The sequence below is a fragment of the Mobula birostris genome, chromosome 9 (assembly GCF_030028105.1).
Source record: "Mobula birostris isolate sMobBir1 chromosome 9, sMobBir1.hap1, whole genome shotgun sequence".
Taxonomy (NCBI): Eukaryota; Metazoa; Chordata; class Chondrichthyes; order Myliobatiformes; family Myliobatidae; genus Mobula; species Mobula birostris.
Genome location: NC_092378.1, coordinates 48,428,846 through 48,452,621, shown reverse-complemented (window position 1 = coordinate 48,452,621; position 23,776 = coordinate 48,428,846). Strand labels below are relative to the sequence as shown.

General features: G+C 39.9%; 1 protein-coding gene across 1 annotated transcript in view; it reads left to right on the top strand.

Annotated features, from left to right (window-relative positions):
- The window catches only part of LOC140202405 (uncharacterized), a 270,611-nt gene that overhangs the window by 185,845 nt on the left and 60,990 nt on the right, over positions 1 to 23,776 (top strand). Inside the window, exons 7-9 of the mRNA XM_072267279.1 lie at positions 583 to 642; positions 3,003 to 3,148; positions 18,115 to 18,292. Coding sequence (XP_072123380.1) covers positions 583 to 642; positions 3,003 to 3,148; positions 18,115 to 18,292 — 384 coding nt within the window. The remainder of the gene's footprint in view (positions 1 to 582; positions 643 to 3,002; positions 3,149 to 18,114; positions 18,293 to 23,776) is intronic.

Here is a 23,776-nt window from a genome sequence, read left to right as displayed (position 1 = left end):
CTTAGCAGGTGTCATATAGATTTGGATGTTCTCTAGCCAAGGGCTCTCAATTTTCTAAATTCAAGAGCATGGTAGCCTTGCTGCCAGGAAGTGCCACTGGTAGGAATTTAACACCACCAGCTATCCAAATTTAAGCATTTTCTATTTCGCTACTGTAGTCAATGGCCTGGTTATGTTTAAAGATCATTACACAGGCTTAACTAACACACAGCTTCTTTCTGTAACTAGGAAATTTCTAGCAAGAAAAGTAAATCATACATAATACCTGGGGAGTATGTTTAAGAATATATTGCACACTGCTGTATCTGCTGATGATATGGCTGACATTTTCACTTTTACATTACAGCCTGGTGATTGTCATATGGATCTGGCCCTGATGGAATTTCATTTTGTGCTTTCAGTAATTCTAATAACAGAGCTGCTGCATGAAAACAAATCTAATTATTGACTGTGAAATATGTGACAAAAATAAGCACACCTTGTGTTTTAGCTCCTATGAGGAGAAATCTGTAGAGATGTAAACTGTACTTGAAATATTCAGTTTCATGTAAAAAAAAAATCTGCATTTCTAAATTTTCACAGCTATCTATTACCCTGAACTTAACCGATCATATTTACTGATGGCTTCTTGGATAAAGACAGGTATGTTTCTGCAACTCACGCACTTGGCATATCTACGGTCACACTAAAAGATTTAGTAATGTGGACTTCTGTTGAATACTGACAGCACTAGACCTAAATAGAGGGAAAAAAATAATTAGCCATATGTACTTCATTGCTGAGGTAACATTTCACATTGACTAGTCACTCAAAAAGCTCTATGTGATAGCTGCTGAACAGGACAGATGGACCTTACAAATTAAGGCTTTTGACAACAGGAATTGTAGCTGAGCCTGGTCCTTTTCTAGTTTTAATCTTCAGCTAAGATTAGCTTCCTGAACACACATTAAAATCAAGCTTGAGACCCAGTTAAAACCTCTCATTACCTCCAATGCAGCCCAATCATTTGCCAAATGAACCATAGCACTGTAGAGGTGTTTGTTTTGGTTTAATCAAAGTAACTTAACTGAAATTGCTGAAGTTGAGATGAATACAACAGCAGTTATCATGTGAAAATGAGAAAAATGTGACAATCCAGGATGACTATGAAGAGAGGGCAAATCATTGTTAAAAGCTTGTTCATAGATGACAAATATGCCAACAGCTCCTAGAGCTGACTAAAACTGTTCAGATTAAATACTGGTATGGCCATTGGAAAGGAAAGAATTCACAAAGATTCACAAAATTTTGGACATGATCATTCCTACTATCAGAGTATGTATACAGTAACCCATCCTCAAATGATACTGGAAAGAACTAGGAGAAGATTAAACCTCAGGGAGTGCTAGGAACCATGAAGCTCATCTCTAGGGAATTGATCTTTGAAGCAAAATTAGATAAATCACAATTTAGCCATGAAAAGAATATATTGAATTGATCATGCAAAGTACACATGAATACATGTCACTCAATATGTTGTTATAATCTGATGTAGAAAGTAGGAGCAGATGTAGATCATTAGACCCTCTGGACTTTCTCTGCCATTCAATCCTAGCTCATAATTCATGGCAGTCCTTCAGTCCCACCTTTTTGCCTATATTCCTTGATGCTATTAACATTTACAAATATATCTATTTCCTTCTCAAATATATTTAATAACTTCCACTTCTTTTTGCAATGAAGAATTCCAAAGGTTTTGGGTGTAGAAATATCTCCTGATCATTGTTCTAAATGACACGTCTTATGTTTTGAGCCTGATTCCTGTTTTGGACTCTGCAGCTATTGGGAACATCCACTCTCTATCTTGTCTGTCTACTTCTATTAGAATTTTATAGGTTTCTCTGAGATCCTCTCTCATTTTTCAATTAGTCATTGAACTTAAACAGAACCAACCCTCCTTTATACATCAGTCCTTGCATCGCAAGAGTTAGTCCTGTAAACTTTTATTACATTCCTTCCATGGTAAGAAATTTCTACATCTGATAAGGAGACCAAAACTGCCCACAAAACTCCAGATAGGGTCTCGGTGAGGTGCTTGCAGCTGAAATGTACATACTTACTCCTTAATTCAAATCCTCCTACACTGAGGGATAACAGACTACATACTTCCTATCTGCCTGTTCAACTGAGTGCTTTGCTACCAGCAATTGATACGCAAGGACCTCTGGTCTTTTTGCACCTAATCTTTTCCCAGTCTACCGCTGTTAAAGCTTTTTTTTCTGATTTTCAAACCAAAGTTGATAGCCTCACATATATGTATGTTGAACAAATTTGCTATGCATTCGCCCATTCAGCCATCATCTGTTATCTTGGAGCCTCTTTGCATCCTATCCTATCTTTGCATCTTGTACTCTGTCACTTCAGCTATGTGATATCTGCATAACAGACGTGTTGCATTTAGTCTTCTCAATAAGTGAGTTAAGTGTAAGTGTAAATAAGTGAGTTACAGCCAATGACCGCTGCAACATTCCTGTAATCATCCAGAGAAAAATGCGGCTAGTCTTAATCTCTCCTTCCAATATGTCAGCCAATTCTAAATCCATGCCATTATAGTATTTGCAATCCCTTATGCTTTAATTTTGCACATGAACCTCGTATATTGCTATTATAACAAAAGGGAACACAAACAAGAGACAATTTGCAGATGCTGTAAATCCAAGCTTCTTAACAAAAGGGAAAGTGACTGAGTGGAATTGCTCCATTTATGGATTACTTAGCATGGAATAAACTCTAATATTGTTATAGGAAATAGTTATGGTTGAAGATGCAAGAATGTTGAAAATGGCAAGAGTTGCAAAAGGCTTTTCTAGAAAGTGTCCTTATTTATATTTTGTTTCAAATTGTCAGTTATCCTTGCAAAAAGCTTCTGATGTGTTTTAGCGATCTGGTCAAATTTTATATCACTGTGTGAATAGTGCTTTTTAACTTGAGTTTGTAATGCTGGCCATTATTTCTCCTCTCAGTACTTCTGGGTGTGCATGACAACCATATACAGGACAAAACCTTTCAAGCTGAACTTGAGCGAAAGCTAGCTCAACTGATCTGTGAAGCAACTGGGTCAGCAAGGCGTTGGAAGCGAGCAAGCACCTTGGGGAATAATACTGTTCAGGTAGGCAGTGCCTTGCAAATGTCAGGCATCATGCAACGACTTGCTTTCTACATTTTTCAGACTTCTGCTTCTGAATGAAAGGCAAGATTGGTCTGTCAGTATATTATTTTCCTTGGTAAGCAACTAATGTAAGGAACATTCAGAACAAATTTGTCTGTGGCAAGATGGTAGATGTGAAAAAATTAATCAATTATGAATTATTTGACATGCTTGGGACTTGAATGGCCTATAATCTTGTTGTGGTTGATGTTCTGTCCTATTTATATAATATTAATCTGATATAGGGAAGTTTTTATTGTTGTACTAAAATCCTTTGTACTTGTTCAAAACTTCGGGATATTCATGACCTTCTATAAACATAATTTAAAATTAAGGTATCATTGTAATTTGAAACCAATATCTGATTATTCATTAATTTACAAATATTTTATTTTATATTGGACAGTTGATGTCTGAAACAGATTACCATTCATTTGTGGAATATTACTTCACTAAGACAGTCATTAGTCTCGTTTTTTTATGAAGCTGCTTAAACTGATTTCACATTTCTTTTTGCTTCTTATACTTGACAAAGCTATCTAATTTGCATTAGCAAGTTGTAGATTGATACAAACAAAAATAGTAATGTCATATAGTAATTCCATAGACTGTTGAAGGAACATTACTTGCAGGGAAATTTGGAGGAGATGGGACGAGTGTGATTGTTTGGTGGGGAGATGGGTCAGAATCAATAGGCTGAATGGCTTCCTTTAGTGTACTTTGTGAAAGATGATCAAGGTGCTTGCAAGTCTGCTTCATTCACGGGAATTTGAACAGTATGGTAGGATAAACAACAGGAGTTCTGCAGATGCTGGAAATTCAAGCAACACACATAAAAGTTGCTGGTGAATGCAGCAGCAAGCCAGGCAGCATCTCTAGGAAGATGGTAGGATAGGCCTTTTTTCAATATTCACTATTAAATGCTTTCCATTGCTAATGCAAAATTATGGGAGTAATTCAATATTGTTTACCCAGTACATGAGTATAAAAGAAAGTGAAGTAATTGTTACTCCAAATTTGATGCAGCACAAAAAAACAAAAAAAACACAATAAACATAACAACCTAAAATAGATTACACTGGACAACAAATTTTTTTGACAGTTGCTTCCTCAGAAATGTGTTTTTGTTTATGATTGACTGCTTGAAGCTGAGCACAAATATAATTTTGGGCTACTTGTATCATGCAGGAATTTGGAGAAAGAAGAAATTAAGTTATATGGAATATAACACATTTAATTACATACTGGTGCTGACACTTTGCAATAATTCAACTAAGCTAAAAATATTTTAATGATTTTCATTTGTACTCGGTGTCTGAGGCTTCTAGGTTAAGTGTTCAACAATAATCATTAAAGGATTAAAGGAATTAAAGCAACTAACATTAAAGGAAACCTTTTGCCATGCTTGTCACTGACAGTGCTGAGATTTGGACAGAAGAAGTCTGAATGGAAATGCAGAAAATGAACCTTCAGTGACGTGTTGTACTTCATGGTTTTATATGCTGGAAGTATGTTTTCAACCAGCTGCACATAGTTTGGTGCTCTGTAGTGGCCAAGAAAATTTTCAACATCCTTGAATGTCTTCCGTGCAACTTCCAGTCCCACCAGAAGTTCTTTGAATTGCCTGTCATCGATGACCTGTTTGATTTGTGGATGAAGAAAAATGCCTTCCTTAATTTTGGCATCAGTTATTCTGGAATAATAAATATAGGCAATTTCAAAAAAATGGTTCATGACAGGGAAATTTCATGGTGATTTTTCACGATCATTCAGCCCAAAATCCATAAGATACTCGCAGAAGTATTCAGCAAGCAACTTTTTGTTGTCCAGTGTTCGTATGCGTAGATTGATTATACAGGTTTTCCCTGCTATCCGAAGGTAGAGCGTTCCTATGAAACGGTTCGTAAGCTGGAATGTTGTAAAGTGAATAAGCATTTACCATTTATTGATATGGGAAAATTTTTTGAGTGTTCCCAGACCCAAAAAATAACCTACAAAATCATGCCAAATAACACATAAAACCTAAAATAACAGTAACATATAGTAAAAGCAGGAATGATATGATAAATACACAGCCTATATAAAGTAGAAATACTTTTCTGCAGCACTGTCTAGCGCAGTGAAAATCTCGCGGAAGTGCTCTGGGCAAAAACACAGCGCAAGCGCTCTCGGCAGAGACACTCTGTCCAGTAACCTTTAAGCTATGAAGCTGCCAAATCATACCAAATAACACATAAAAATAGACAGCCTATATAAAGTAGAAATAATGTATGTACAGTGTAGTTTCACTTACCAGAATCGGGAAGACTCCAAAAAATTACAGTTTCGTCACAGTTAAACACTTGCTTATATGAATAACCACCTGATGCAATTGGCAATCGCCTCTGATCTGGGCCGACATTTACATGCTGGGCGGCACCTAATTAATTAGCTCGTTTATTTCGGCTTTTTTCTTAAAGATGTGCTGGATGCGTCCCAACTACCGCTGCACCACTGCGTCTTTTGTGGCCCGGTATCGTTCGGTGGCCCGAAGGTTGGGGACCACTGCTTAAACTATGAAGCTGCCCTCGCCTCAGAAACCGATCAAACCACCCATGACTACCTTTAAATTCAGCTTTCGTAACACTTTCATCACCATCGTCCAGTGCTTTCTGTTTCAGCTTATTAAAAAGACTGACTGATTTCTCCTTAAGTATACGAAAACTTAACGGAACACCACGCTTTGTACACCCATCAATCCACTCAAGCAGTAGACTTTCCATTTTATCCATTATTGGATGCTAACTAAGAGAGACCACTTTGCTACGAGCAGAACCAGCAGTAACATCGGCAGCTTTCAAAATTCTTTTTCTCTGCGTATAAACAGTGTGAATGGTGGATGCAGGCAAGTTCAACGTGCAGACAATGTCCTTACTTCGTTCACCACGATCGAAATGCTTAATTATGTCTAATTTTATGCTAAGTGCAACACCCTTACGAGCTCTTTTAGGCTTTTCCGATACCTGAGAACTCATCTTGCTAATGGATGCACAAAATAAATGGAGATAAAGCACGTGTTTAAGCAATGCCGGCTAGACTGCAGTTCCGGGGGAGGAGCTTGGCTGTTTGGGCGGGCGCTGCCTTTTTTCACACGCTGCCTTTTTTCGTAACAGTGAAAGCACCTTCTGTTAGCGAAAACAGGTAACTAATGTAGGTCTTTCGTAACAGCGGGGTGACGTAAAGCGAACGTCCGGAAAACGGGGGCTACCTGTATGTACATAAAGTGACACTAGGTACAGGAGTGTCTGTACATAAGATGACAGACAGGAATTGATAAAGGTGGGGTGGGTTAATGGGTAGAGGTGTTGATCAGCCTTAATGATTGGAGAAAGTAACTTTTTTTTTGAGTTTGGTGGTCCTGGTGTGGATGCTACATAGCTTTCTCCCCTATGGAACTGGGACAAAACAGTCCCTGAGCAGGGCGGGTAGGATCCTTTACGATTTTGCTAGCCTTTTTCCAACACCTCTCTGTATATATGTCCTTGTTGGTGGGTAGGCTGGAGCCAGTGATGCATTGGGCAGTTTTGATTTCCTGTTGTAGACCCGTCCTGTCCACCACAGTGCAGTTTCTGCACCATACACCGACACAGCATGTTAGGATGCTCTCTACTGTGCATCTGTAGAAAGTTGTAAATATTGATGTGCATAGTCCAGCTTTTTTCAGTCTCCTCAGAAAGCAGAAGTGTTAGTGAGCTTTCTTGATTGTGTTCTCAGGCCACAAGAGATTGTGTCAGATGTGCACTCCCAAAAGTTTGAAACTGCTCATAGGCTCTACTGCTGTGCCACTCATATATAGAGGGGTGTGAGTGGTGTGCATTCTCCTAAAGTCGATAACTATCTCCTTTGTCTTATCGACATTGAGGAAGAGGTTATTTGCCTGGCACCAGGCCTCAAGGTTTTCCATCTCTCTAACAACACACACAAAATGCTGGAGGAACTCGGCAACCAGGTGAAGAGTAAACAGTCGACATTTTGGGCCAGTACTCTTCGTCAGAACTGGAAATGAAAGGAGAATTCAGAGTAAAAAGGTGGGGGGAGTAGTGAAAGTACAAGGTGGCAGATGATAGGTGAAACTGGGAGAGGGGGTGGAAGAGCTTGGAAGTTGATTGAGTTAAAGGAATGGAAGAAGAGGAATCAGATAGGTGAGGACAGAAGACCATGGAAGGAAGGAAAGGGGAGAAACACTAGAGGGAGGTGATGGATAAGTAAGGAGACAGCCTCTCTGTAGGCTGTCTTAATGCTGGTGATGACATTGTTGTGTCATTGGCGAACTTGATATTGTGATTACTCGGGGTGTTTGACTGTGCAGCCGTGTGTGAGCAAAGTGTACAGCAGTGGGCTCAGCATACAGCCCTGGGGGGCACCTATGTTCAGGATGATGGAGGGAGGAGCAGTTATGCATCCTGACTATCTGAGGTCTGTTATTTAGGAAGTCCAGCACCCTGCAGCGGAGTGGTGTATTTAGACCTAGGAGTTTGTTCACCAACGTCTGAGACAATAGTGTTGAATGCCAAACTGAAATCCACAAAGAACATTCTGACATAATTGTCCTTGTTTTCTAGGTTTGTCAGGGCCAGGTGTATGACAGATACTATGGCATCTGAAAGCAAATCTCAGCTTTCCAATTAGACAAACAGAAGTTTGAGAATCCCAATTGATTGAGACCTCCAATGCCAGAAGGATCACGAGCACAAAGCCCTACAGTTCTCAAAAGAGCCAAACTGCTCATTTATTAAGAATATTTTTAAAATTGTGTATTGAGTCATTTTTTTTTTCCTTCAATTTTCTTTACTTTCAAAGCTGAAACTAGCTCCCTGGACACCCCAATCTACTTACTGGCTGCTTTCCATTAATAAAGGCAATGTCAACACACTATAAAGCCTGGAGTGCCAGCTATGAGCTGGAGTGATGATTATGACTGACTGTGCCCATCCCACTGTGCAAGCTCAAAAACGTGATGACCATTATTAATGCACAAACTGCTCAAATAGCAGACTGTAACATGAAACTTAGGATGTGGTGTACAAAACAAACACTGCGCTGTGGATTGTAACTGGGTATTAATTCACAGTCATGAACAAACTCATTTTTTTACCTCTGAGTAACACAAAGTAGTGTTATTAGTAAGTTATAATTACTATTAACCTCCACTACTGACGTGTATATCATACCTCCAGTGTATACCTTCAGAAGAATGGGGTTGAGAGCGATAATAAATCAGTCATGATGGAGTGGTGGAACAGACTTGATGGGCCGAATGGCCTAATTTTGCTCCTGTGTCTTGTGGTCTTAAAGAAGTGCAGTACATGCCACTCCAGCTGCCAGTACATTTATATTTATGTTTTTATCTCCAAACCTCATTTGAATAAAGAAATATGTGGTAAGGTGCTTGCAAACAAAAATATGCAGAAGAATCATAAGGTGGGTTCAGTTGAAAGTATCTTGGCCTATTTGATTCAGTCTCCCAGCATGCTTTCTTAAATTGTTCCTGCCTTTCTACCAGACAGTTACAGCTATTCTGCACTCTTTCAAACTTATGATATCCTTCCTGTCGATAGGCTATCAGAATTGTACATATATTTGGTCTCAACAATGCCTTGTACAACTTCAACATAAAATACCAACTTCTGTACTCAATACTCTAATTTATGAAGATCAATGTGTCACATGTGCTCTTCAAAACTGTATCTACACGTTGCAACACTTTCAAGGAATTCTGAGTCTGTATTCTCAGGTCGCTCAGTTCTATCACATTCCCCTGTGCCCTGTACTAAATTCCATCTGCCATTTTTCAGCTTATTTTCACAGCTTTGAAAGCCTTCAACACTGTCCGTTATAACCCCAATCTTGATGTCATCCATAAATTTGCTGATCCAGTTTACCACATTATCTTTTGATCTGGGGTCCATGGACCCTTCGGTTAATGGTAGGGGGTCCATTGCATAAAAAAAGGTTGGGAGCCACTGATATAGTTGATATACAAAAATGGACCTATTATTGATCCCTGCAGCACACCATTAGTCAAAGGCCTCTCTGGCTTCTCCCACTAAGAATGTTGAATCCAATGGACTGTGTCATCCTGAATCTTCTAGACCAGTGTCTTATGCAGGATTTGGTAAACGGTCGATTATGCTCTTACACTTAAAAGGTCTTGGTAAAGTTCATGTAGACAATGTCCACTGCCTTTTCTTCATCAACCTTCCTCAAACTTCCTCAGGAAACTCTCCAAGAATGCTTGGAGGCAACCCACCAAGTAGAAAACCATACGATGTGCAAAGAAGGTTCTTTTACTTTCAAGCTAGGAAGTCCTTACTTGATTGTGCATTATTGGTAACTTATCCATCTATAACTGAGAAAAGCACAGCCTTCAAACGTTGGAAATCTGAAATACAAGCATGAAAATCTGACCACAGCAGATCAGCCAAATTTTCTGTTCATGGCCTGTTATCAAAACTGAGAAAAAATTCTATTTGAATCCAGTGAAAGTGGCTGAAATTTACCAGGCTACTGGGCTAATTCCTGAGGTGAAAGGATTGTCCTTTCAAGAAAGGCTCTACAGCTTGGGTCTGTATTCTTTGGAGTTGTGAAGAATGGAGGACATCTGTAATTGGACATATCAGATCTTTAGGTGGTTTGATTGGGTAGATATTCAGAGGCACATAAACGGCTAAAGTTTTAGAGGATTGTAAACTCTGCTGGCTTCGTCATGGGCACAGGCCTCCCCACCATCGAGGACATCTACAAAAGGTGATGCCTCAAGAAAGTGGCATCCATCTTTGAGGACCCCCACCACTCAGGACATGCCCTCTTCTCATTACCACCATCAGAGTACAGGTACAGAAGCCTGAAGACACACACTTGATGTTTTAGCATCTGCTTCTTCCCCTTCACGGCTGGATTTCTGAACTGTTCATGAATCCATGAATTATCTCAGTGACACACATACAATGCTGGAGGAACTCAGCAGGCCAGGTAGCATAAATGGAAAAGAGTATAATCAATGTTTCGGGCTGAGACCCTTCATTGGGACTGGACAAAAAGATAAGGTGTCAGAGGGTGCCTGTCTCACTAATTTTGCTCTCTTTTTGCACTTTTTTATTTTGTTTGTATGTTTTATTTTAAGGGTATTTTTCACTCTGTATTACACTGTATTGCTGCTACAAAACGACAACATTTGAAGATGTATATTAATTGATAATAATCTTGATTCTGTTTCCTATTGAGTCCTGATGAAGGGTCTCAGCCTTAAACATCGACTGTTTACTTTTTTCCAAAGATGCTACCTAGCCTTCTGAGTTCCTCCACCATTTTGTGTGTGTTGCTTGGATTTCCAGCATCTGCAGATTTCTTTGTCTTTGATTCTGTTTCATTGGTATGTAAGTTATGGGCAAGGAAATAGAGCTGCAAAATAAGAAGCTGCTCATTTGAAACTGAGGAATATAAAATGGTGAATCACTGAAATTCCCTGCTCCCCCAGTGGGGGAGGTCATGTCATTAAATATCCTTAAGGTGAAAATAGATAACTATTTAAAAACTAAAGAATTGAGTGTAATGGCGAAGAAGGGTTGAGGTCAGGTAGGTCTGTTTGGTGGGGCAGGCTTGAGGGGCCTGGTCTTGCTCCTATTTTCTTGTTACCTTATGAAATGGTAACTTTTTACACAGATGCTGTCTGACCTGCTGAGTAAATAAACTAATTATTTATTTTTAATAAACTGAAGCAAATCTATCAGAGAATTTCCTTGGGTTTATTTACCCCCATTATGTACTTTGCTTTCTGAACTTTTCTTTCTATGTATATTGGATAGTAGCTTACTTTACCTCTGATCAAATACACTGAAGTTGCTGCTGAGCACTTTATGATAAGCTCCTAAGTGCTATTCATTTTTATTAAAGTTGGTTATTAAATTTTTCAAAGAAATTTGCATTGTTTGGATTATGATCCCAGCAAAATTTATTTTAAAGATTTTACTTATTTAAAACTTGCGCAGTGTGAAGTTTATTCAGGCTAAACCTCTTCCTTTGTGTGGCTTGTAATTGTCTTATAAATATTCTCTCAATCTCACTGTAAGTACCCTGGGTGCACTCATATATTTGGTAATGGTTACCTCTGAAAATGCATTCCTTCTGTGGGAGTGATTTTGAGGCGAGAGGACTGCAACTAGCGGGGCGCTGTCTTCGCCACCCTGAGCTACTTGCCAGTCTAGTCATCATATGGGAGCCCAAGTATGGGAGGATGAACCCTGGGCGCCCTCCCAAGACTATGGTCAACACGCTCCTAGAAGATAGTGGCACGGCTAATGTAGATGAACTGATCACACTGATGAGGGAGAGGGAGAAGTGGAGAGTCCGTCACTGTGTCCGACACTGGCCCCCTAGGCCTGAGTCGACGTAGTAGTGGTAGATTTTGAATCTTAACATTGATTTTGCTTTCTCTAAGTGTAGGTACTTTTTCCTCTATTTTTCCCCTTTGCATGCCTGATAAAGTGTTTATTGGATAAAATAACAGTGATTTCAGCAGTGGAAAATGGAGTTAATGACTTAGCAATATTATCCCTTCTGCTTTCTGTGGCTTACTGTATGCCACCATGGGCACAAACTGTCCTCCAGTAACTTGACCTAGCATTCATTCTCAGTGATCTGAGAAATCAGCCAGCATCAATGTGCATGTGCTTTGGCATTGATACTTGTATTCACATAGAAAAAAAACCATAGAAACTACAGCACAGAAACAGGCCTTTTGGCCCTTCTTGGCTGTGCCGAACCATTCACTGCCTAGTCCCACTGACCTGCACACGGACCATATCCCTCCACACACCTCCCGTCCATGTATGTGTCCAATTTATTCTTAAATGTTAAAAAAGAACCTACATTTACCACCTCATTTGGCAGCTCATTCCATACTCCCACCACTCTCTGTGTGAAGAAGCCCCCCGTAATGTTCCCTTTAAACTTTTCCCCCCTCACCCTTAACTCATGTCCTCTGGTTTTTTTTCTCCCCTTGCCTCAGTGGAAAAAGCCTGCTTGCATTCACTCTATCTATACCCATCATAATGTTATATACCTCTATCAAATCTCCCCTCATTCTTCTACGCTCCAGGGAATAAAGTCCTAACCTATTCAACCTTTCTCTGTAACTGAGTTTCTCAAGTCCTGGCAACATCCTTGTAAACCTTCTATGCACTCTTTCAACCTTATTTATATCCTTCCTGTAATTTGGTGACCAAAAGTGAACACAATACTCCAGATTCGGCCTCACCAATGCCTTATACAACCTCATCATAACATTCCAGCTCTTATACTCAATACTTTGATTAATAAAGGCCAATGTACCAAAAGCTCTCTTTACGACCCTATCTACCTGTGACGCCACTTTTAGGGAATTTTGTATCTGTATTCCCAGATCCCTCTGTTCCACTGCACTCCTCAGTGCCTTACCATTAACCCTGTATGTTCTACCTTGGTTTGTCCTTCCAACGTGCAATACCTCACACTTGTCTGTATTAAACTCCATCTACCATTTTTCAGCCCATTTTTCCAGCTGGTCCAAGTCCCTCTGCAGGCTCTGAAAACCTTCCTCACTGCCTACTACACCTCCAATCTTTGTATCATCAGCAAATTTGCTGATCCAATTTACCACATTATCATCCAGATCATTGATATAGATGACAAATAACAATGGACCCAGCACTGATCCCTGTGGCACACCACTAGTCACAGGCCTCCACTCGGAGAAGCAGTTCTCTACTACGACTCTTTGGCTTCTTCCATTGAGCCAATGTCTAATCCAATTTACCACCTCTCCATGTATACCTAGCGACTGAATTTTCCTAACTAACCTCCCATGCGGGACCTTGTCAAAGGCCTTACTGAAGTCCATGTAGACAATATCCACTGACATCCCTTCATCCACTTTCCTAGTAACCTCCTTGAAAAACTCCAACAGATTGGTCAAACATGACCTACCACGCACAAAGCCATGTTGACTCTCCCTAATAAGCCCCTGTCTATCCAAATGCTTGTAGATTCTGTCTCTTAGTACTCCCTCCAATAACTTATCTACTACCGACGTTAAACTCACCAGCCTATAATTTCCCGGATTACTTTTCGATCCGTTTTCAAACAACGGTACAACATGAGCCACTCTCCAATCCTCCGGCACCTCACCCATAGACAGTGACATTTTAAATATTTCTGCCAGGGCCCCTGCAATTTCTAGTCTCCTTCAAGGTCCGAGGGAACACTCTGTCAGGTCCCGGGGATTTATCCACTTTAATTTTCCTCAAGACAGCAAGCACCTCCTCCTTTTCAATCTGTACAGTTTCCATGATCTCACTACTTGATTTCCTCAATTCCATAGACTTCATGCCAGTTTCCTTAGTAAATACAGACGCAAAAAACCTATTTAAGATCTCCCCCATTTCCTTTGGTTCCGCACATAGCCGACCACTCTGATCTTCAAGAGGACCAATTTTATCCCTTACAATCCTTTTGCTCTTAATATACCTGTAAAAGCTCTTTGGATTATCCTTCATTTTGACTGCCAAGGCAACCTCATGTCTGCTTTTAGCCCTCCTGATTACTTTCTTAAGTATTTTCTTGCACTTCTTATACTCCTCAAGCACCTGATTTACTCCCTGTTTCCTATACATTTCATACAACTCCCTCTTCTTTATCAGAGTTGCAATATCCCTTGAGAACCAAGGTTCCTTATTCCTATTCAATTTAATCCTGACAGGAACATACAAACTCTGCACTCTCAAAATTTCCCCTTTGAAGGCTTCCCACCTACCAATCAGATCTTTGCCAGAGAACAACCTGTCCCAATCCACGCTTTTTAGATCCTTTCTCATTTCTTCAAATTTGGCCTTCTTCCAGTTCAGAACCTCAACCCTAGGACCAGATGTATCCTTGTCCATGATCAAATTGAAACTAATGGTGTTTTGATCACTGGAACCAAAGTGCTCCCCTACACAGACTTCCGTCACTTGTCCTAACTCGTTTCCTAACAGGAGATCCAATATTGCATCCCCTCTAGTTGGTCCCTCTATATATTGATTTAGAAAACTTTCCTGAACACATTTTACAAACTCTAAACCATCTATACCCCTAACAGTATGGGAGTCCCAATCAATGTATGGAAAATTAAAATCCCCTACCACCACAACTTCATGTTTCCTGCAGTTGCCTGCTATCTCTCTGCAGATTTGCTCTTCCAAGTCTCGTTGACTATGGGGTGGTCTGTAATACAATCCCACTAATGTGGCCATACCTTTCCTGTTTTTCAGCTCCACCCATAAGAACTCAGTAGACAAGCCCTCTAATCTGTCCTGCCTGAGCACTGCTGTAATATTTTCCCTAACGAGCAATGCTACTCCCCCACCTTTCATTCCTCTGCCTCGATCACATCTGAAACATCGGAACCCTGGAATATTAAGCTGCCAGTCCTGCCCCTCCTGTAGCCAAGTTTCACTAATTGCTATAACGTCATAATTCCACGTGTCAATCCACACCCTCAACTTATCCGCCTTCCCTGCAATACTCCTAGCATTGAAATATATACACCTCAGAAGATTTTTACCACTACTCACAACCTTTCTATCAGCAGCTTTGCTTGAACTTTCAACATCATTTATTTTCACCCCAGCCACACTGTCAGCTCTGGCACTCTGGTTCCCATCTCCCTGCAAATCAGCTGATATTTTAAACTTTATATAATATAACATAGTCAAAACACAAGTGGTATTCATTAAATTGTTCTTTTTGCAAATATCATTAATATAGGAAATCCCATCGTACTTTTTTTTTGGAGAGGTTACATTTAATTTGCTTTATACATAACCACAGAGAATGTGTTTGTTTAGAGTATTTTTTGGAAAGCTCTATTTTGAAGTTTGTGTGAGTGTTTACTTTCCACTGCAGTTAATAATATAAATTGACTGAGCCCTCCTGCTGTAAATACAATGCCTATAAAAAAAGTATTCCCCCCCACCCCACCACTTTGGAAGTTTTCACAGTGGATTGAACTTGGCGCTTTTTTTTACACCGATCAATAGAAAAAGACTTTCGTGTCAAAGTGAAAACAAATCTCTACAGTTATCTAAATTAATTATGAATATAAAATGCAAAATAATTGATTGCATAAGTATTCCATCCCCCTTTGATATGATACACCAAATCATCATTGGTGCAGCTAACTGCTTTTAGAAGACACATAATTAGTTAAATGGAGATCTGTTTTTGGAGATCTATGTGCAGTCAAGGTGTTTCAATTAATTGTAGTAAAAATACACCTGTATCTGGAAAATCCAACTGCTGGTGAGTCAGTGTCCTTGCAAAAACTACACCATGAAGACAAAAGAACACTTCAAGCAACTCTGAGAAAAAGGTTATTGAAAAGCACAAGTCAGGAGAGATGGATACAAGAAAATTTCCAAGTCACTGAATATCTCTTGCATTACAGTTAAGTCAACCATCAGAAAATGGAAAGAATATGGCACAGCTGTCAATCTGCTGGAGCAGGTTGTCCTCAAAAACTGAGTGACTGTGCAAGAAGGGAACTAGTGAGGGAGGCCACCAAGAGATCTAAGACAACCCTGGAGGAGTTACGAACCTCAGTGGCTGAGATAGGACAGACTGCGCATAAAACAACTGCTGTCCAGCTGCTTCACCAGTCGCAGCTTTATGGGAGAGTGGCAAAGAGAAAGCTACTGTTGAAAAAACCTCACATAAAATCTCGGCTAGAGTTTGCCAAAAGGCATGTGGGAGACTCTGAAATCAGTTGGAAGAAGGTTCTATGCTCTTATGCAACCAAAATTGAGCTTATTGGCCATCAGACTAAATGTTATGTTTGGCGTGAGCCAAGCAGCACACATCATCAAAAACTTACCAACCCTATTGTGAAGCCTATGGTAGCTGCATGATGCTATGGGGATGCTTCACTGCAGCAGGTCCTAGACGACTTGTGAAGGTAGAGGGTAAAATGAATGTTGCAAAATACAGGGAAATTCTGGAGGAAAACCTGATGCAGTCTGAAAGAGAACTGGGTCTTGGTAGAAAATTTGTTTTCCAACAAGACAATGACCCCCAAGCATAAAGCAGGATACACAGGATTAATATGGAGTGGCTAAATCCAGAGTCTAGAGCTCAATCCAACTGAGAATTTGTGGCTCGACTTGAAAGGACTGTTTACTCATGATCCCCGTGCAATCTGACAGAGCTTGAGCAGTTTTGTAAAGAAGAATGGGGAAAAATTACAGTATCTGGATATGCAAAGCTGATAGGGACCTATCCACACAGACTCAAGCGTGTAATTCCTGCCAAAGGTGCATCTACTAAATACTGACTTGAAGGGGGTGAATACTTATTCAATCAATTATTTTGTGTTTTATATTTGTAATGAATTTAGATCACTTTATTCATTTAGATCTGTTTTCACTTTGACACAACAGTCTTTTTCTGTTGATCATTGTCAAATAAGCCAAATTAAATCCACTGTGATTCAATGTTGTAAAACAATAAAACATCAAAACTTTCAAGGGGGTAAATTCTTTATAGACACAGTATCTGCACAATGAATGTGTATAGATTTGCCCCACTTTTTTTTTTTGAAATAATGTTGGATAGAAGTATAAATAATGCCTTTGGGAGGACAATGAAGTTATCTAGCATTTCACTATTCTGCCCCTATCTCTGCAACATTCTCCCTCACACAAAGAAAGGGTCAGCCATGATTGAATGGCGGAGCAGACTCGATGCGCCAAATGGCCTAATTCTGCTCCTGTGTCTTATGGTCTTATTTACATAAACTCTTTTTTGATTCTTCTACCATTTGTCTGCGTTAGAGGGTAGTTTATAGTAGGCAGTTAATCTACTGGCATGCTTCATGGGAGAAAATCCATCTGGTCACCGAGAGAATGTACAAATCCACTGAGATGATAGCTGAGGTCAGCGCTAACTGCTGCTCCATCATGCTGTCCACAAGCAATTTAGAAGCGATTCTGTCATAGAAGGTATTGCAAAGAGGCAGAATGTATCATTGCTATTGAAAATATTTCTCCCACTTGATCATTTTGTTTCTTAAACTGTCTGTTGTAGAATTTCGAACCTATCAATTTTAATCAATCATTCTCAGGGGACTTCTCCACTAGCTGTTTAAGAGACCAACTAATTTAAATGCTCTTATTGGGGTGTGCTCTTACTATCCTAATTCATAACCTTGTTGTATTAATCAATTCTGTTGGACTAGTGAACTAGGGACATCAGAAGAATTTTAAAAATTGAACAGAATATGTAAATACTTTGTTGCCTCAAGCAATTCTGCAAAATAAATAAGTTACTGTTGAACATGAGCATATTCAGCAAAGATACACAAGGTTAAATTAATAAGCAACTGTATTTTGCATAAAACTAGGAAGGAATGTTCTCTGCAGCACTGCTGATTGAGAAGTTTGTATGTTCATCTGAGCAAACATCAAGAGCCACAAGTTAATATAATTGGCATTTCCATGATGCAGTTCATGACACAGCATAGTGCTTTAGTGGATGAATCAAGGCTATGGTGCAATATAATACTTTGTATTTCAACTCTGTAGTAAAGGTGCAACCAACTATGTAAGGATTTCAGAATAATTATTGCTGGCCTCTTGGATCATTGCCATCTTTTCCCATGATGTTGGTGTCGTCCATTTCTTCTCAACAACTATCCTACAGTTTGCTGTTAGTCTGGCCTCCATCATAGATTTGCAAATCCTTTCTCTTCCATATTCCTTCTGTTATTGTTGAAAATGCCTAAATGCATTAGCACCACTCAGTTATGAATTTCAGTTAAGTTCCAGTTACGCATGTTTTAAATCAAGTTTCAAAATCTCCACATCTCTGTTGGTTTGCAGGTTGTGAATATCACTAAGATTATTGGTGATGGGAGTCCAGCTGAACTCATATACTTTGTGGAGAAGCAGAATGGGGAGCGCCTCAATGCAAATGAAGCAGCCAACCTCATCAACAAAGTAGATATACAGAGAGCAGCAATTGTTCTAGGCTATCAAATACAAGGTGCATTGGCGCAACGTAAGTCTGGCTTTTATCTTACAAAGCTCAAAAAATGTGGAGTGTACAGAAAATAAGGAAGCAAATTGATGGTACTGATCCAGAAAATTATTCCGATCATATCTCTCTGTTGTAAATCCAAAAATCAGTCTATTTGATCTAACAGTGACCAGCTGAGCCATGCATACTAATTTTGTGCTAGTCCAATAGGTTGATACTGGTTATGAGATTTAATGATTCTGTAGTTAATTCTGGCAGCTCTTGAGCTTTTATCGCTTAGCTGCTTGGCCGGGTAGGAAATGTCTGCCAGAAATAAGGAAGATTCATGTGTGTTGTCCACAGCTCTTGTGTGCTGCACCTTTATACTTATCGAGCAGAAGTCTCCAGAAATGTATCTATTAATAAGGAACATGTGCTTTAGTATTTTAAAAAAAGTTAAAATATACAGCAGTTGGGCGATGCAGGAGAACAAAGAAAAGAATTAACAAGTAGGAGGAACTGTTCCAATCAAATCATAAAGTTCAGGGAATATTTGAGGTTCAAAAAATCTGCATGGTGACCTGACTATTAATTCGCCATTCTGTGTGCTTTGCAAAAGTGATTTTTCAGGCTACCCCTTAAACCAGGGTAAGTTTGAGGTGATGGTGCTTGTACAGCAATGTCCCTTGTGGAATTTCGTATTAATTCAGCCATATCAGACGAAAGAGCAGGACAATCAGTCCTTCAGTCCAACACTGAGATTCAACAAGATGAATTTGTAAACTACTGGTGTTAACATCATGTTCCCATAACCAATGACTGCTTTATACGAATGTCACTCTGTACCTTGAATATATGCAATGACTCCAATTCCACAGCACATGGAGAAGAAAATTCCAACAACTCAACAAAAAAAAACCTCAACTTCACCTTAGCTGGCTAGTTCTTTATTCTGTAAGCATGCTCTTTGTTCGAGAAAACCTGAATGCAGAAACCTCTTCCAGCAACCAACATGTGCTGTATATATCTCTCAAAACTATTTCCATAAAATTACCTCTTATCCTTCTAAATAAGTGTAGGTACAGTCTATTCTACACGTCTTCTGACGTCATTCTTCACCCAATCGTCAATGCAGTGAACCTTCTCTGCATTGTTTCCAATGCAAGAATATAATTCCTTGCATAGAGATCCACCCCAGGTAGGGTTCTATTACTGTGACCTGTCCATAATCCAATCAGTTCATGTCAGAAACATACTGTGAACTGAGTTCCTAATTGCCTGTAGAATTACGAACATAAGAAATAGGAGCAGGAGTAGGCCATCTGGTCCGTCAAATCTGCTCCGCTATTCAATAAGATCATGGCTGATCTGGCTATGGACTCGTCTGCACCTACCTGTCTTTTCCCCATAACCCCTAATTCCCCTACTATGCAAAAATCTATCTAACCTTGTCTTAAATGTACTTACTGAGGTGGCCTCCACTGCTTCATAGGGCAGAGAATTCCACAGATTCACCACTCTCTAGGAAAAGCAGTCCCTCCTCATCTCCGTACTGCATCTACTCCCCCGAATCTTGAGGCTATGTCCCCTGGTTCTAGTCTCAACTACCAGTGGAAACAACTTTCTTGCTTCTATCTTATCTATTCTTTTTATACTTTTATATGTTTTCATAAGATCTCCTCTCACTCTTCTGAATTCCAGCGAGTACAGTACCAGGCACCTCAATCTCTTCTCATGCTACATTTACCTGATGGATCCATTTCTTTCCTGATGCCTCGCTATTTCTTCTTTTAATGATAGCTTCATGCATTTTTCCAACTACAGATGTTAAACTAACTGGCTTATAGTTACCTGCCTTTTGCCTACATCCTTTTTTTGAACAGTGGCAAGACATTTGCCTTCTTCCAATCTGCTGGGACCTACCCAGAGTCCAGAGAATTTTGGTAAGTTATCACCAGAGTCTCAACTATAACCTCTGCAATTTCTTTCAGTACCCTGAAATGCATCCCATCAGGACCAGGGGACTTTTCTATCTTTAGGCTCACAAGTTTGCTCAGCACTACCTCTTTATTGATAGCTAAAATGACAAACGACTGCTGTAACTTGCCTCGTACACGACTTCCCAGTCCGTCAGAGCGGTGTGGAAGGAAATTGTCTGCTAACTGGAAATAATTCTGGATGCAACATACCTATTGTATCAAGGTCCTCATTTCCCATCGCATCCATGTCATCTCTCCTCAGCATGTTACACCACCGTGACAACTGACACAAAATAGACATTCAAAACTTCCGCCATTTCCTCATTACCTAATATCAATGACCCCTTCTCGTCCTCCAAGGCACCTATATTCACTTTGCCATCCTTTTTTATATAATTACAAAATCTTTTACTATCAATTTTTATATTTTGTACTAGTTTATTTTCATAATCTATCTTCCTTTCTTTATTGCTCGCTTAGTGGTTCTTTGTTGCTTTTTAAAGTTTTTGCAATCTTCCAGTTTCCCATTACCGTTGGCAACTTTGTATGCACAAGCTTTTAGTTTGATGCCATCTTTATTTCCTTAGTTTTTCATGGCAGGCTCTCCCCACCCTTATTGTCCTTGCTTTTAACTGGAATGTACTTCTGTTGAGCACCATGAAAAATCTCTTTGAAAGCCTTTCACTGTTCTTCAACCATCCCACCATATAGAATGTGTTCCTAATCTACCCTGTCCAACTTCTCCCTCATCGGATTGTAGCCTCCCTTGTTTAGGCATAATACACTGGTTTTAGATCGAACTATTGCACCCTCCATTTGTATGAGAAACTCGATGAGAACCCTGATCTGCACACGCTTATATAGTAAATTTTTATGCGGCACCTTATTAAGTAGAGTCATAGAGTATATAGCACAGAAAAAGCCCCTTCGGCTCATTTCATCCATGCCAACCTGACTTTCTGCCTAGTCTCAACTACTTGATCATATCCCTCCATACCCCCTTCATCCATGTACCTGTCCAAACTTGTCTTAAATTCACATTGACCACTTCTGCTGGCAGCTCATTCCACATTTGTACCACACTTTGTGTGAAGAAGATTCCCCTCAGAATCCAGGAAGGGGTGCTAGTACTTCACCAGGGAGGGGGAGGGGCAAGAGGTGCAGGGTATAATTTAAAATTGTAGTGGGATGGGAACTAGAGCACCATATCAGATAGTGGAGTAGTTGTGAGGAAAGATTTTGTTCAGCCTACACACTTTTGGCAGGAATTGAAAGGTTGAGCATGGTAGGAAGTAATGTTCTGAGTTGTATATTTCGATGCAAAGAGTATTGTAGGAAAGATGGATGCGTTTAGGCATGGATCAGCATGTAGAATTATGACATTGTAGTCATTAGTGAGACTTGGTTGCAGTAGGGGCAGGACTGGCAACTGAATGTTCCAGGATTCCATTGTTTTAGATGTGACAGAGTGAGAGGGATTAAGGGGAGAAAGGTGGCACTGCTAGTCAGGGAAATGTCACAACATTTCTCATTTTGGACAGACTGGATAGCTCATCTAGTGAGAGTTTATGGGGAGCAATGAAGAATAAGAAAAGTATGACCGTGTTAATGGGATTTTATTATAGACCATCCAGCAGTTATATTAGAGACTACCCAATGGTCCACAAGATTTAAAAGAGCAAATTTGTAGAGAGGTCGCAGACTGTTGCATCAAACATAAGGTTCTGATAATAGGTGATTTTAATTTGACACATTGACTGGGACTCCCATACTGTAAAAGGGCTGGATGCGAAAGCGTTTGTTAAATATGTTAAGGAAAGTTTCCTTAATAGAGGTCCCAACTAGAGAGAGTATGATGCTAGATATCCTAATGGGGAATGAGACAGGGCAGGTGACAGAATCTTGTGTAGGGGAACACTTTCCATCTAGTGATCATAGTGCAGTTGGTTTCAAGCTAATTAGGTCTGGTCCTCAGGTTGAGATTCTAAATTGGAGAAAGGCTAATTTTGATGGTATCAGAAAAGATCTGGCAAGTGTGGATTAATTGAGATAGGTTGTTTACTGGCAAAGATGTTCTTGGTAAGTGGAAGGTCTTCAAAAGTGAAATTTTGAGAGCACAGAGTTTTTATATGCCCGTCAGAATACAAACAAGGAGAACAGGTTAATGGAACCTTGGTTTTCAAGAGATGTTGAGGGCCTGGTTAAGAAAAAGGAGGAGGTGCGTAGCAGGTATAGGCAGGAAGGAGCAAATGAGATACTTGAGGAAAAAAGAAATGCGGGAGAACATTTAAGAAGACAATCTGGAGGCCTAAAAGATCAGGAGGTTCCACTAACAGACAAGGTGAAGGAGAATTCCAGGGGCTTCTACAGATATATTAGGAGCAAAAGAATAGCAAGGGTTAAAATTGATCCTCTGGAAGGTCAGAGTTATCATCTATGCATGGAGTGAAAAAGATGGGGAAGATCTTAAATGGATTTTTTGCATCTGTGTTTGTACAATGAGTCATAGATTTGAGACAATGCAGCAGAGAGGGCATGGACCCTATAAGATCACTGTCTTGGGGCAAATTAGGGTGGATAACCCCTCTGGGCCTGACGAGGTGTATCCTTAGACCCTGTGGGAGGCCAGTGCAGAAATTGCAGGGGCCTTAGCAGAGATATTTACAACGTCCCTAGACACAGGCGGGTTGCTGAGCTAATGTTGTTTAAGAAAGACTTTGAAAATAAACCAGGACATTACAGGAGAATGAGCCTGTCAGCCACAGTAAGTTATTGGAAGGTATTCTAAAGGACCAGATATAAATAAGTATTTGGACAGACATGGACTGATTAGGGATAGTCAGCATGGCTTTGTGCATGGTGGGTCAAGTGCAACCAATCTAGTAATTTTTCGAGGAAGTCACCAGGAATGGTAATGAAAGCAAGTGTGTGGATGTTGTCTACATGGACTTTAGCAAGACTTTTGACAAGGATCCACATGGGAGGTTGCTCAAGAAGGTTTGGTCGCTTGGCATTCAAGATGAGGTAAATGAATTGGCATCATGGGAAAAGCAGGAGGCTGATAACAGATGGTTGAAATTTTACAAGGATGTTGCCAGGACTTGGGGACCTGAGTTATAGGAAATGATTGAATATTTTAGAACTTTATTCCCCAGTGTGTAGAAGAATGAGGGGAGAATTGATGGAGGTATACAAAATTGAGGGGTATAGACAGGGTAATGCAAGCATGCTTTTTCCACTGAGTGAAACTACAACTAGGGATCATGGGTTAAGGGTGACAGGTGAAAGGTTCAAGAGAATATGAGGGGGAAATTTTCTTTTGCTTGGGGTAGTGAGAGAATGGAGCAAGCTGACTGGAAGTGGTGAATGTGGGTTTGATTTAAACATAAGAGAAATTGGATAGGCACATGGTTGAGAAGGAAATGGAGGGCTATGGTCCAGGAGCAGGTCAAAGGGACAAGACAGATTAATAGTTTGGCACAGACTAGATGGGCTGAAAGGCCTATTTCTGTGCTGCAGTGTTCTATAACTGTTTCACCTTTCACCT